Consider the following 16,233-nt stretch of genomic DNA (forward strand, 5'->3'; position numbering starts at 1 on the left):
ATGGCCATTTTTATGGCACACCTCCATAAAAGCGATGGCATAAAAAAATCAGGTCTTTGGTGTAAGGATTTCAGATCCTATTCAGGTTTATATAACAGATGGCCAGCACACCACACGTCTCATTGATGTGAATGGAAACATTAGCGCTATAGAGTTTCATCCACGTCTCACTGGGAGATTTATTTAGCAACTGTTTTGTAAATAGTTTGTATCTCAGTGGAAATTGTGCTAAATCCATGAAAAAAAGGCACTAAAATAAATATTACTATAATTTCTCTCTCCCTGTACTCACCTTTGTCCTAAATTAATCTTAAAATCCCACTCCAGCTAAATAGTATTCCTGTGGACTACCAGTATCAGCAGTTATGAAAAGAAACTTAAACAAGTATTACTAGGAAGTTTGTAAATGCAATTCAGGTTCCTGAATCTTAAACCTCAAACACTGCATTATATTTTCCAAACCTCTCAAAACCTTTATTAGTGCATATGGAGTCTACAAAGTCTCTCAACAATAGATTCCTTTGTATTTTCCCAGCATGAAGGAAGCATCTGGATGAAATGTGAGTAACAGAAATGCACACAGGTGTAACGCTAAGTTTGGATCTCATGCCGAGTTCTGCTCTTTTAGAAACGGGCTTAATGAAGCGATGATTAAAATTAGCAAACAAAGTGTAAATTCAGGAAGGAGGCTCAGGATAAGGGAAATATTAATGTCTTTAAATGATGCCTCCTAAGATCTTCCCTATTCCGAAGAATTCTACAGAATTTAAAAAACATACAAAAAGCTACGTCTGTCAGTAATATGTGTAAGACGAAGTTCAACTCAGCAAGGATTAATAGCATTAAAACCAAAACTAAACAGTTAAGCAACCACGCTCACCTCTTTTGGAGCCCATACTAGTGTTCAGTCGGGTTATAAATAACCTTTGCAAGGTAGCCGCCATGAATTCCTGACATAGTCAATTCCTTAGCCTAAAGATCATCACAGTTCATGTTAAAATAAAGACAACAGTCCAGTGCAGGTATTAGCTTTGAAGGACTTGGAAGGGCTCAAAAAATTCCTGTAATATGTAACGGTGTTAAGCAAGAAATAAGTGAGTCAATACAACAAAATGGTACATCTCCAGAGAACAAAAGGTAAAGCAGAGGACAGCTGGTTTAAAACACTAAAACATTATATTTTGATGCAACTTTTAAGAAGACAAATTCATTTTTTTACTATTCAATTTAGAGAGAAGCAAAGGGTTACACTGAAACTCCCTTTCCTAACTCTATGCAGCGAAAAATGGTTCTGATTTTCCTTTGTTTAATCGCTTACATTTTTTGGCCCAGCCAGCTGAGACAGGGAAAAAAAATTTCATGTAAACAGTACAGAGCTGGCAAAAAATTACTTCATGGAGAAACATCAAATCCACAGTCTTCATGCCGAAAGAATGGAAGCCAATGGAATTTAATGTATAGAAAGAGAAATGATGCAATTGTTTTCTTTTCAAATTTGGACACTGCACTAAACTGACACGTATTTATAAACTGCTTCATCTGGAAAGGAACAATAAAACACATATGCAAACCTGCTACTTATCCACAGCTCTACATCCTGTCCTGTCTTGTTAGACACTTGACTTAAGAGAGGCCCTACATAGGGAAATAATTTTTTTTTTGTTCATTTATGCAATTCAGGATTTACACAGCTTGGAGAAGAGGTAAGTTCAAATGACACAAGCAATAATCTAGCGTGTGTCATTCAGGAGCTTGCGTTGGTCTTCTTCTTTGAGTGATAGAGGGACAAATGGGAGAGTTTGCAAGGAAATGGAGCTGATAGACTGAAGTTAAATTTTCAAGCTGAAGCACTTTGTTTTATTAGGATCCTCTTATTACGCTGCAGCATTGACTGCTTATACACTCATTTCATTTGTGTAACAAGGCAATTCTGAAAGACCAACATAGTTTCCTATATGGTATTTAACAGTAAACTTAAATCTAACCTCCGCTAGCTCCTAACAGCTGCTTCCAAAGCTGAGCCATAATTCAGACTGTAGGCTCACTCAACCTTTGGCATCCTCCAGAAAAGATTGATGATCTAAAAAAAAAAAAAGTATCAGATTCATGGTATTGGAAGTTGACCTGTCATTACTGTATCCATATTGCGGTTAACATAAAAAGTTACATGTGCAGTGATGCAATGTGAAGGTTTCCTTTTTCCTTTTCTAAAGTTATACACAGGTAAAATTTTCCTCTCAACTACGGAACAAAAATTGAAAGGCCATCAAAGGAGGTTCTTTTTTCTTCCACCTAACCAAGGGCACAGCACAATCACCACTTTTATTTTTAATCTATTTGAGTTGTATTTTAAAAGCTTTCCTGGTATTCTTAACTGTTACTTGGTAGAGACAGAAACCTCAATTATTTTGTTTCTATAGTACTGTTTCCTTTCTATGTCTGTACACCTTTTTCAGGCAGATCTATTTACTAGCATCCAAGAGGGTTTCAAAACTAGAAGTTTTATCAGGCCCACAGATCCCTCTAGGAGGGTGTCTGAACATCAGCTGAAGCATTAGACTGGCAGATGACATGTCAGAAATTGTAACGTCTCTCTTCCCCCGCCCCTGCCAAACAAAAAATAAAACTAGGCTATAGATATGTATTTTTAAAGGGTGGAAAGATATATAAAGAAAACAAGGTACTTTTTTTAAAACACCGTGGGTATCTTTCAGTACTCTTAGCTTTTCACAGACATATTTTCCTAATACTTGTCTTAAGAGGAGTGCTGCTGAAGCTGAGTTGTCAGCAGGGAGCTGGTACCTTGCTTTAGATAGTCTACTAATTTCCCACTTCATACTTCAAATCTATCCCACAGCGTGTACACAAACTTACCCATAAGCAACTCAAGGCAGGTATATTTACTGTCTCCAAAAGACCCATTAGAAACCAAATTCTTCCTCGAAGGATCTTTTGCATCTACACATTAGAGCCCCGAGTTTATTATTTAAAAAGGCACTGAATGCATCTACTATTTAAAGGAACCCATTAGGATGCATGAATCCCATATGCTTCTACTAAGAGAACTGCTAAATGGACAATGCTGATCCAAAATGAACAAGCAATACCAACTGCAAGTATTTTTTAAAGCCTGTTAATCACGTTTCCAAAATAAACTCACTGAACAGTGTGTATTTTTTAAATATATTTATTACATCGCTTACAATAATCTACAGTAATGTTAAATCTAGCAAAACAACAAATTGCAACCAGGATGACATGGTCAAATATGAAACACAAGTACAACACAGTATGATGAAACAATGGCACAAAAATGAAGGTAATTTTCTTCAGCTGATTATATGAAATAAAACATTCATCGGCATTTATTTTTGCAAGTTTTACATTTTTTGTTGATAAATCAACAGCTTTCTTTTTGGTTTCCTGCATCACATTAATACAAAAATGGTATACTTTAAAAAGCAAATATCCAAGCACTTTTCTTTAAAAAAAATAATTGTATGCATAACTTCGTAAAATCTTAAACTTATGTTGTAAATGTGCCAATATTTACAGTATCATAGTGCAACTAACAAAATGAAGAGGCCTTAGCACAAACATCATTAGCTCCTCTTTCACTAGAATCCAAATTCCAAAATACTGTATTGCAGGGCAAACCACAAACTAATTACCTCATATTACATCAGACAACAAGTACACGCTGAATACAGTACAGCTTTTTTCATACTTCACTGCTGAGGGTTAATTTAAGCAAATTTGAATATAATCAACATGCGCAAATACAGACACTAAAATGCATACGAATATGTATGTGTGCACTGAGTGTGTTTTTAACCCTTCGCTAACGTGTGTGTACACAACACATGTATCTACATACCCATTGCCTTCCGCGGGGAGTTAGGGCCCTCAGCCAGTCTGAGATCAGGTGCAAGGCGAAAGAGGCAAACCGAGCCAGCCAAAAGGTGTTACAACAGCAAACACAGCTCAGAATAGACTCTGCTCTGCTCGGCAAGCCCTGCGTTCTGAACGGAGGGGTTTCCTGGGGGGTAGCACGCCCATTTCCAAAGAGTGTGACAACCACTTGCTTATGGTGCTCTGCATGTAAAGCTACCGCTGGCTGCGTGACATAAGGTTATTTTTCTATTGATCACGCATAATTACAAGTTCTCATCCCGTCACTAACAGATAAACTGAAAGTGAAGATTAAATAAAGAACAATCTTTTATTTGGTTGTATACCATTAACTGGATACAAGAAAAAGCACAGACAACATTAACCTAAGTATTCATCAAGTGACGAGGTAATTTAGCACCATAAAGATTTTCTGTTTGTTCCTTTCTCTACTATTTTTGACAAAACAGTAAACGTGGGTTGATCAGACGTTCTTTTCTATATTACTGTAAATTCATTTGAACATTTAGGACATTTTTTGTAACATACTGCACTATATAAAGTTCACATCACAGTGTGAAGTATGAAACTGTAAAAGCAAACACTATTATTTATTTCTATTGTTACGCCACACAATCTCAACCCAGGTGTTCTTCAAGGCTGTTTAACATTATGTATCCTTTCTTATAATACACAGTTATAGCCACAATATTAATGCCCCAGAATTTTCATTTTACAGCCATATATGCCCTGTGAAATGGTTTAAAGAAAAAATAACCAAATATAATGTGCTGTCGCTGAATTATTTTACAAATTGAAAAGCAATTTTCATATCGGATAATGAATGTTAAAGATTTTACTGATTTCAGCAAAAGAACTTCTAATATTGTATGACTTAATACACTGCAGAACAGCGCAGTTCAAGAGGAGACACAAGTCTGAACATGTCAAAATAATACCATTTCAAATTTATGATTAATGTTTTGTCTGTGTATATATATTTGTGCACAAGGTCCTATCCTTCCCACCTCGGAGTCAATCGTGGTTTTGCCACTAACTTAAAACTGAGCAGAACTTAGCCCTTAAAATTGTACAGACTTCCTTGGGGGAGTTGCTCAGCAAGTACAGGTTGGTGCAGCTCCACTGACTTTAACAGAGCTGGAGCGAATCCCACCAGATGAACTTCCTCCCGCTAATACATTTTCCCCGCATATTTGTTTAAAGCCACAAATGTCACATAACCGTACATGGGTTTCAAAACCATTAATCTATGTATGTGTGTGTGTGTATGTGTGTATAAATATAAACATACACATTCTGTGCTTCACATGTGAACTCTTTGTTGCATAAAAGAAGAAGAAAAGAGATTTAAAAAAACCCAGAAAGTTGCAGAAAGCATTAGGGAAATAATCACAAGTATTCATAAAGCTCAAAGGGAAGCAAAGCATTCACAATCTATACAAGACTCTTTAGCTACATCATAATCACCTTAGAGTAGGCACAAATAATGCAGCATACAGAGAACTATAAGAGGTTCAAACACTATAAAGTTGCTTAAGCTATTCTGTTATTTAATGAAGTTGATGAAATCTAGAGACAAACTAAAACCGGTGCTGTTGCAAGCAGAACTACAGCATCAAGAAACACAATTTCAGTTTCACCCATAAACTGAAACCTTCTGGTCTTGCTCAAAAGAAACATTTCATTTCTGCTCATGTATAATGGGAATTACATTCCACACAAAAGGGATCTCAAAGTCTATAAACAGTGTACCTTTTCAATCTCTAAGGGACTTTCATTCCTTAAATGAAATATTAATGATACATATTGCCCCTGAATAGCCCCTTAATACAAGTCATATGTTGAAATGATTAAATGTTATAGACTAGCATATTCTTTGAAACAGTCTTGATGGAGAACTCGCTATGATAACAATTACTGATATAAGGTCCATTTTTCTTTTCCACAGCTACGGAAAGCATGGGATTCAGGTTTGCTGGCAATCTGTGCTCCCTGCGCAGAACAAACACTCTTAATAAACTGCCTTAAGCAGCAGTAGCCTATATGGGAGAGGGGAGGAAAAATAAAATTCCTGCAGTTTATTTTCCTTACATGAAAAAACAATTTTCAAAACCTCAGTAAGTATTTTGTTCAGTCTGGTGGAGTTGTCTGAATTTTTGGAAACTGATCCCAATGCACCTTTACATAATATGCATCTCTTGGGATTAAGTAATACATTTTACAAAGACATTCCCTCATAAGAGGCAAAAATGCAAATAACTTCACAGCTGCGAACTTTTTCAGTAGAACAGGACAGCCTTAGGGTCGGGGTATGGGGGGGGACTGTTCCTATTGCTGGGAACAGTTTTAGATCTGAAGGCTGAAGCAGATTTCAAAATGGAATGACCTAACTGCTTCAGCAAACCTGCCAGATCAATGACTTTCTCTCCAGGTGATACTGGAACCAAGTACTGAAAACAGAGAAGGTAAGTTTTGTATTCTGCTGCCCTTTTACTTCTTTCTGCAAATATCCTCCATAAAGAAAACGATATTGATACAGTGAAGCCATAACATCACATGCCAACATTTTCCAGCTGCTGAATTTTATCATGAACAAATCACTGTAAAGGAATCATTTCACTACATTTAAAAGTTGGCATGCGGCAGCTAAACATTTTCTGCTGTTAAGTAAATTTTCCTGATTTTGAAATATATTAAATCATCACTAAGTAGCTCAAAAATACAATCTCTATAGATTTTTGTTGAGGATCAGATTTACACTGATTTCTAAGTCTTAAATCATTAGTATTTGAGATACTGAAAGGAAAGGTATAAGACAATAAAAGTGTGTGATCACTACACTATGGGCTTAAATACAACAGATAAATTTTAAAGCAATATGCAACATACAATGGGAAATATTGCTATTATGTAAATTAAAGTACGTTAAGATTCTCACAATAAAGCAGCAGAAAACAAATAAATTAGTAGATATTTGTTAAGCAACTGGTTATAATGCGTGACCTACTTTAACACTAAAGGAGTTTTGCATATTCATGCTGTAGAAAATGACCACCTCTAGAAATTACAAAAACAGAGAAATTAGGTCAATAGGAGAATGAGTTACAGTACCACCATTTCTGTAGGCTTTCATTTTAAAATGCATAAAATGTCTTATTACAGCAAATAAAAAATTATTTTCCTGTCCTTAACATAAGTGAAAATAATCACTAGTTTCTCAGGCAAAATGTGTTTTTCCAAAAGGTGTCATTGTATGTGTGTCAGATGACACTGCTAGCCAGCAGGCCCCCGTATTTCCTCATTTAGAAATCTGTCCATATTTACTTGCAACACACAGATGATCAGTATTAATAGCTCTTGCCAGGTAAAGGATTCATGTTGCCTGTGAACACCCTTCTGTTTACAATCATCAAATGGTAATGCAGTGAAGAGAACTTGAGCACTGCTTTGAAAGCGTTTACTTTTTGTCCTGTGGCCACATGGGATTTCTTAATTTTCTTTTCATTTAGATAAAAAGACTAAACTTAGAGTGTTCCAAATGTGCGTGTCGGGATCAGACGGCGTGGTGCAAGCAGTTTAATATGGCAGGTTTTTTCTTTTCTGCACTTTACCTATTCGTTGGTAAAAGCAAAGCATTCATTAGCTGTTCATACCAAAATGAATAAAGATACCTATGTTAAAAACAGAACGTATAATCAGTACCTTAGATGATAAAAAGACTGCTATTCATAAATGTGCTCACTATGGATTTGTGCGTTATATTCACCTTATCCAATCTTTGTTCCATAAAGTGTGCACAATGCTGTTTTGTATTTGATGGACATATTCAATGGCTCATTCATTACAAATTCTTGCATTAAAATGCAGTGGTAAAGCCAAAAATACCCCCCCACACTAGAATTAATTTGGCCCCATGTTTTTAATATTAAATATGCAAAACTCTTTTGTGCGATTCACTATTACTGTAAATTAGCAGCTATTCTCTTTAAAAATGTTAAACCTTCACCAAATCACAAACCATAAACATTGTTCCATTTTCTCTTTTACACTGAGTCTCCTACTGAATCCATATCATCCGAAGAGAGTGGGCGATACAGGTCCTGTAAGATGAAGTGCAGTATAGATTTGTTTATTGTGTTTGATTTGTTGCATTGCAACTGTCTTATATTCTTTTTATTACTGTGGACCAGAAGATAGTGTTTAATACACAAATACACATATTCTAGATAACCAGATTTTTGGCTTAATGTCATATAATTATTTTTTAATCAACAAATAGGTGGGTAGAAAATAAAGCTGGAGTTTCAACATATTCTAAGAGGCAATTATTTTTTTCTTTGATTCTTTCCTGTTAAACACTATTAAAACAGTATTTGTCTGTTCTGGCAAGTCTCCCAACTGTTTGGAAACTTGGCAATCTGAATCTAATCTTAAAGGGAATATACTTCCCTTTTTGCTGTTTCGCAAACAGCTGTAGGAAAGTAAGTGCTTACCTTATATAAGGTAATTAAAAGTTTGGGTAATCACCCACTGGTGATACAGCATGGATCCAGCAACATTTGAGCCCCAGAATGCTGACACTGAACATTGCCGTTACCTATATTGTACTGACAATGGTATCTCTTTTCCACAGTTTTTCTGTGTCTGTGTGCATGTGTAAAAAGACAGCATGTAAAATGCCCCTGTCACCAGCTCTTTCTGACGGTAGCCAAGCAACCAGCTCATGACAGCAGAGGGAGAGTCTGAGTGTACGGATCCACTTCGGTTTTTCAACACCCACTCCGAGCATCCTCTGACGGATCAGATAACCCTCAAAGGCCAGAGGTGTTAGGGGATGATACATTGCCCTATCCAACCTACATAGCGCAAGAATGCTCGCCAAGATACACAATAGCACTGAATGAAAGAGGAAGTTCAATGAGGAGAAGCGGTAGAGGACCGAGTGCTATCTTTTTAAGGTGAATTAAGCATATCTGATGGTTTAGAGGGGCACCGAGTAGGCAGGTGCCCAGCACACCTCATAGGCAAGCTCTGATACCTTTAAGCTGTTTCTGAGGATCCTTTAAGTATAAAACATATTTATGAAATAAAAAACAACTACAAGACAAAATAAAAGAACACATGAGAATGGGAAGGCTGATGGAGCCAGCTTTAGGGTTGAGCTTGGTTTGGGTGGTTTTGTTTTTTTTTAATCACAGGAAGATAACTGAGACAAAAAATAAACATATCTAAAACCTATACTATAAAACAAGGGCTACCTAAAATGAATGCATTACAAACTTCAAATTTACAAGTATCTCAATAATCTATGCAGGTATATGTTTTACTTGAAGGCATGATATAAAGGAGATTTAAGTCCCTTAAAGGGATTTTTCATTCCCTGGAATGCTTATTCTGCATGTATTTTGCCAATGGGCAAATACATACAGTAGCAGACATGTTAGACTGACAGACTGAAAATCAGATCTTAAATAAATTTCTATTTTGTTGTGAACAATCTAGACAAAAGGAGAACTTTAAACAGACAATTTTGAATTAACTAATAATTAACTAGTTAGTTAATTATTAAAAATTCTTTTGAGCATATACAGTTTTGGAATTTCTAATATATAGTACAGGAAAAAAAAAATTTGATTTGACAGTGAGGGTAACACACCAAACTTTTGAATCTTCCAGCTCACTCCTCCGAATATTAAGAAAATATGCATTCAGAACTTACAAAGAAGATATTTGTGAGAACTGACTTGTAATATTTGGGGAGTATTTTTGTGGTTACTTCTATAACTCTCTGGTTGTTTTAAAGTAAAATTGTGCAGAAGATTTCAGGATTATATTCTATGCCCTTTCATATAATTTTAAATACTTGAAACTTTTTTAAAGTTTTCCTTTCTGCAAGAATTTTCCTTGCCTATAATTAGCCAAAGAGCTGTATTTCTGAAAAAGATGAGGAGAATCTATTCATTATTTTGCATAGGTTAATAAAAAGGCAAAACTTGCTCAATGAGTAAGACTTCTTGGCCACATACAACTCAAAAAAACCTTATATACATAGAATTCAACTTCTTTGTCTGATTAGTCAAGAGGTACCTTAAATCTAATTTTTTATTATTCTATAGGTTGTAGTCTCTAGGGAAGTAGAAAAAACATTTAAAATAATGGCAAGCAATGGAAAATCAGGTATAAAGTATAGAACATTTCCACCCTAATTGAAGTAATGACTCTGATTACAAGACAGTGGAAAAACAAGCTCATAAATGATTATAAGGGCTAGTTAAATAAAATGTGGGGGTTGCTATTACGTATATTTATTGTTATGATTGCTGTGTCATCTTTTCTGAGTCTGCATCATTAACCATACTCTGTGTGGTAGGAAATATATGCAGGTGCAACACAACAACTGTCTACTTCAACTGCTATAAACCTGAATTTCAGATGTTTTCATCCTCTGTGGAAACACACAATTAAGTACATAACAATTTAAAAACAAGAATCTTAATTTCCTTTTTAAGAACAGATATAAAGAAAGCATAACTATAGTACACAGGCTGCAAGTTTAAACACTCAGAAGCTGAAAAAACCACAAAAGTCCAAACGATTCCTAGTTCACTTTCAAGTCTTTGTATTACACTCATGAAATTAATCTGTCAAATCTTACTTTCCTCAAACATAGACTGAATTTTGCCCAAGATTATCAATATATAACTTTCACCGATTTCTGAATTTCTGGAAACAACTCAGCCATGTACCTATGCAAGTGAGAAAGGATGAAATTTTATCCTTTTATGTTCTGGCTTTTGAGGGTAGAGAATTTTACCTGTAGTGTTACAAGAGTACTGTTTTCATGAGTATAGTACATGTATCACAGAAGTGTTCTTGGCTTTATTTACATCAATGGAAAGCCTTCCATCAAAGGCCAGATTTTTTTTTTTTTAAAGGTGAATGATGAAATGTCAGTAAGTAAGAAGATTGATCAATCCCTATTTTAAATTGCCTAATGCACTCCATAATTAGAAAGAATATTTTCTTTGGAAAATTCTACCACTTCTACTATTTTACAGGTCTTTACTGTTCACAGGAAGGAATCCCTCAGTTTGTGGAAGTACCTTGCTTTTGTGCCTCTGAATTCAAAAGCATGACTTCTTCTCACCTGTATTTCCCAGGAAAAACACTGACATCCTGCCCAGACCCCTGAGCATTTTGATGGACCAAGCCTGCAACTCCCTTGTAGCACTCAGATGGGGATGCTAAAGAGCTGATTGATTAGCTACATCAAGGGGAATCAGGCTATGCTAGAGTCAACGTTCCCTGTTGTCTTCCAGACCTAGTACATACCACTGGCATCCCACATACCTGATGGCACGAGAGAACAGGCACTCCTCTAACTCTAATGACAAGGAGAGAGGGGCAGAGAAAAAATTAATTACAAAGCCGAGCTGGCATTTCCAGGACCCAACATCTTATTTCAGTTCTAAAGCAGTAGCTCCCTCAAACTCCACGTAAAAAGAGAAACCCAGACCAGTCAGAAACCCAGCCATCACCTTCAACCCCAGACCACAGCTCTAGCAGCCAATGCTCTTCTTTCGGGGCAGGAATACCTCACCTCTCAACAATGGGGACAAGAGGGGCACTGAAATCAGTCTCCTCTTTCCTCCTGTAGGTCTAACACATGATACCAACACTTCAACAACCTCCTAGGGAATAAAACACCTCCTGCAGCTGGTTCGTCAGCCGTGTAGCTGAAGCTGTTGAAGACAAAGCAAAATGCTTTGGGTTCAAATTTGGTTTATGACAATATGGTACATAAAATAACCTATCCTCTAAATAAAATTTAAATGGCAACATACAAAAGATGTTACTAAACCAAAACCGAACACCATTTATACTGCTAACAAGAAAATTAAGATTAGCAAGCACTGTTTAATGGCTGTTCATAGAACTAATTTAGATATTGGAATACACATTATGACCTTTAATGACACAATCATATGTTTTTACAGTGAACTTCTAGCTCATTCACTTCACAAGTTAAACATGAAAGGAGCTGAAATAAATTCTCAGAGCAAGTATAAAGTTTCCATCCCTAAACTTCTAAGCAGTTGATTTTGTAACCTAAATAATATTATTGCAATGCATTTTTACATGATTGCAATCTATTTTTACATGAATGTACTCCATGTTTTGTCAGGTAAAAAAAAAAAATCTGTCTAAAATAAAGCCAGACAAGCATGAGAGGTCCCCTACCGAGGTCAAGGGGACTGGATATGAATATCTGAGAAGAGAATTCAACTGTTTAACAAAGTCTTATCTCTCCTGAAGTTTACTTCAATATTTATTTTCTGTGCAGTTAGCAATGTGATTATGTTACCACTACACAGCCCTTTGCATCCATAATACTGCCACTCAGTGATCCTGTTACACTTCCACATAGGGAACCCGGATAAGAAGAAGCCCATTCACTCTCCTCTTCACATTTAAAAGTCAGAAACCTTGTGGACAAACACCCGTTGTGTCTAATGGTGCTGACCACATGGTTCCTGCTCACCCATCCACAAATGTTAACAGAAAAACATTTCTTCACTGTGGGGAGAGAAGCACCAGTGGTGGGGAAGGAAATGTAGGAAAGTTAGCAATGAAAAGAGACAGCCTTACAGCAAATTAAAATCCACTGTATACTGATACATCCATCTAAACAGACAACCTTACATCACCAATGTATAATTCACGTGGAAGACTCTTTCTTCCCTCTTCAGTGACTTATTAATGATTCATTAATAAGCTTTGAGAGTAAGAGCAAACAGGTGCGGAAGACATTGCATTCAAGAAGATTTTAGTACCAGCTTACCCAACTGAAACTTTTATCTTTACTCTCTGTGTAGCAGATGATGAAAACCATGACACTACCCTGAGGCTTCAAGCTGCCACTCACCGGCTATCTCTATACTGCAAGATCACAGTCGACTTCCATATTTATAAACAAGTCACAGCAGAAACCCATGGCTGTATCCCAGCCTGAGGTAAGACTTGGGCATGCACAATTCCTCAGCTCCCTGGTATCCACCAGACTAGAAGGGGGTCGTGCCATGCTACAGCTATTCCTGATCTGGATATCTGGGGAGTCAGGTCTGCACCAGCCCCTAATGTCAAGCCCTGCCAATTTTGTACATAATCCCCTTTCTTTGAGAGATACAAATTATGTCTTTATTTAAAAACTGAAAAGGCAGAAAAAGCATGTGTTCAAACTGTGTTTATAAACAAGTCTGAGATACAGAGTACTGCCTTAGGGAAGCTTTCATTGAGAACTGATCACAGTTTAGAAAATAGCAGAAGAGAAGATACACAGACATCTGTCCCATTGCTTTTGAACAGACACAATTAATTAAATCAGCAGGCGGAGCCTTTTGGGTTGAATATTTTGTCAGGGGGTTACAGTAGTAACACAGGTACTACCTCAATTCTGGATGCTTAGGTACATTGTAGATTCCTCTATACATGATAACTAGTGGGAACTTAGAGCTACTAACAACTCTGGTCCAGCAAAGTGACTGACAAGTCTTGGTACTGATAGTATCTTCACTGCACAAGGCTATGATATCACAGCTAATCCACAGCTAAATTCCATAGCGCGTTCTTTCACCTTGCTTCAAAATCAAAGCTGTTTGTAGGTTTTGCAAGTGACGTCATGCTCATGGCAAATTAAGAACAAAAAAAAGTCTTTGACAACGTGAACATTTCCTTCCAGTTGTGAAATGTTTGGAAAAAGAAACTAAAACAAAAAAAGTTTTGTAAAAAAGGAGAAAGATACCCCTGTTTTTCCCCTCAAGGATAAACCAATTCCCAGCATACTTAGCATTTTGACAGACACAGAACAGTTGTATTCCACTTCAGAGTGTTGTACAAACACAACAAGGACTGTAGCCAGGCTCTTCTACCCTACGATTCTACACACAAGGGATCAGCGGGGAGAAGGCTATCGGATAATGGCTATGCCGGATTCTCCCCAGCCACGCTCAGAAATCAGTTTCCTTATTTCCTTACCCTCTGTTTCCGTAGGCTTCCTGGGCTGGTGGGAGATGGGCTTGGAGACTTCCCAGAGCGGGGAGTAGAAAGCTGGCTACCAGGGGTTCCATTCACTAAACGGACAATAAATTGAAAGAATAAATACAAGGCATTATTAAAAGCAAAGAAATAGTTAAATCAACATATTTCTTTTCATTCTTTGTTGAACAGATTTATTTGCTTTTGCTTAATGTTTTAACATTAAATAAGGTAATTCACAAAAGAACTGTTTCCTCAGAGTTTTGGCTCATGAAACCAATTTTTATACAGAGTGCAAGCAAATAATCAACAAACCTGAAAAGACTGTTTAGTCAATGGCAGAGAACATGATCATGTTTTCAGCTGTATTGTTCCTGTGCTTGAAAGTGATGGGGAGCAAGGTGCTTTGTTAACCTTAAGAGACACTTGCTATATGTAAACCTTTTCTTCCCATTTAGTTATGGCTTGAAGTGCTACCCACCAAAAATAAAAAGCAGTATTGCTTGCAAGAACAAATCAGCTCCTTGCTGCTCCTCACTCATTCATTAGAGGAGATTTTTGCAATACTATCTGACCCAAACATCACCTCAGACTTAACCCAGAAGGGCTTTCTAGAGGCAAATAAATTGGACGTAACACCTCAAGTCTGGCTTACAGCAAAGCATCACTTTCTCAAATAAATAAGTTCCTTCATATATGTCAGTGCCTATCATTTTAGAAGCTTCTTTTGCATGCATGTGACATTATCCATTAAATTAACAAAACAATACCAGCAGAGGACAGAATTCTACTACAAAGTAATCACACGAGAGGCTATCAATAATGTTCACACTGAAGCACTGATAGAAACACTACAAAGCGTGTATCACATATATATGTAAATATTCTTAAACAAGCAGCTTTTAATTCACAGCCCACATTTGTCAGCACCAGGAAGAAAAGAATCGACAATCAGATTCCCAGATTCTGAATCTCAGAAGAATATTTACATACTAGGATATCAATAAGGCATTTGACTTACCTTCTATGAGTTCTAACATGGACAAAGTCTTACTGTTTAACCTGATAATAGCAAGCAGCAAAATTCCTGCTCTGTACTAAGCCAAGCTGTAGCCAAACTGAGAAGCAATGGGATTAGTTAAGGATAGCTGGGGCTGCTCACAGAGTGAGCTGAATGCGATGCAGGATTCATAAGCAGAAGCCTTTTCTGCGTAAGGCTGACGTCTTCAGAGCAGCAGTGGGAGGTGCAGGTGCTGTCTTAGGGCTACATCAAAGGTGTCAATTAAGCATAATGCTGCTGCTTCAGAACGCTGAGCCACCGCAACCCCCACTCGCTTTCCATGGAGCCCCGAAAGCCTAAGCAATGTTATATCCTATGCACTGAATCATAATGAGGTGCCTTTGGGGGCAATATACCAAATGACTCATCCAAAAATCAGAATGACAATAACTCTTGTAAAACCTTGGCTGACTGGCAAACTAGCAAATGCTAATTCCTTTGGATAATACAGTAGGCATTTTTAATAGATTTTTCTTGCTTTTTACATAATACATTGTTTTCACTGGCTAATACTGGGCTTATTATAAGGAAGAAACATGTATACCTACCACACCACTCACATCAGTAAAACACATTATACTGCATAATAAATAATGATCACTTAATAGTGCTTAGGTGCTATGAGCAGTCAGATCTCAACATCACTTTGTGCAAGGCATTGTTTAAGGTAAAGGTGCAATATATTTGTATAACCATAGGAACAACAAGATAAATTGCATTTAAATAGGCTGATTTTCTAGAAAACCATTCCACTCATCTAGGCTTCAAATTCTCTTTGTACAGAGGACAACGGTTTGCACATATCAGCACTGATTCAACTGTTGTACTAAGTGTGTTGGGGAGAGCACATGCATATGGACACATTCACTGAAGTTCATACAGTGTTCAGCAAAACCACTCCATATGTCTGGCCAATAATGACTAAAATCAAATTTATTATCAATACTTCTAAAAACATTTAGGAAAAGGGCAACATGAGGACATTAAAAATGAGCTTTTTGGAATCTCAAACTTCTAAAATTTTAAAGGGCTTCTTATAAACAAATATGATATTATTTAGAAACTAATACTAAACTACTACTATTTACATGGAACTAGTACTCAAGACTGCTCTGTAACAAGACTAGTGCTCTGCCTTCTCTTTAAACCAAGCAGATATTCTTAGGTCTTATTATTATGAGAAAATTTAAGATAACAGATTGAAACGAAGTCGTCTCCGAAAAACT

At 36.7% G+C, this 16,233-nt stretch overlaps 1 protein-coding gene across 1 annotated transcript in view; it reads right to left on the bottom strand.

The window, feature by feature from the left end:
- The window catches only part of DCLK1 (doublecortin-like kinase 1), a gene marked incomplete at its 3' end in the record, with an annotated part of 53,588 nt that extends 38,479 nt beyond the window's left edge, over window positions 1-15,109 (bottom strand). Inside the window, exons 1-2 of the mRNA XM_009579036.1 lie at window positions 14,969-15,109; window positions 13,948-14,042 (exon numbers count right to left, since the gene is read on the bottom strand). Of these exons, the coding sequence (XP_009577331.1) occupies window positions 13,948-14,042; window positions 14,969-14,987 (114 nt within the window). The remainder of the gene's footprint in view (window positions 1-13,947; window positions 14,043-14,968) is intronic.
- Window positions 15,110-16,233: the final 1,124 nt, after the last annotated feature.

The sequence above is a fragment of the Fulmarus glacialis genome, unplaced genomic scaffold (genome assembly GCF_000690835.1).
Source record: "Fulmarus glacialis isolate BGI_N327 unplaced genomic scaffold, ASM69083v1 scaffold42325, whole genome shotgun sequence".
NCBI lineage: Eukaryota > Metazoa > Chordata > Aves > Procellariiformes > Procellariidae > Fulmarus > Fulmarus glacialis.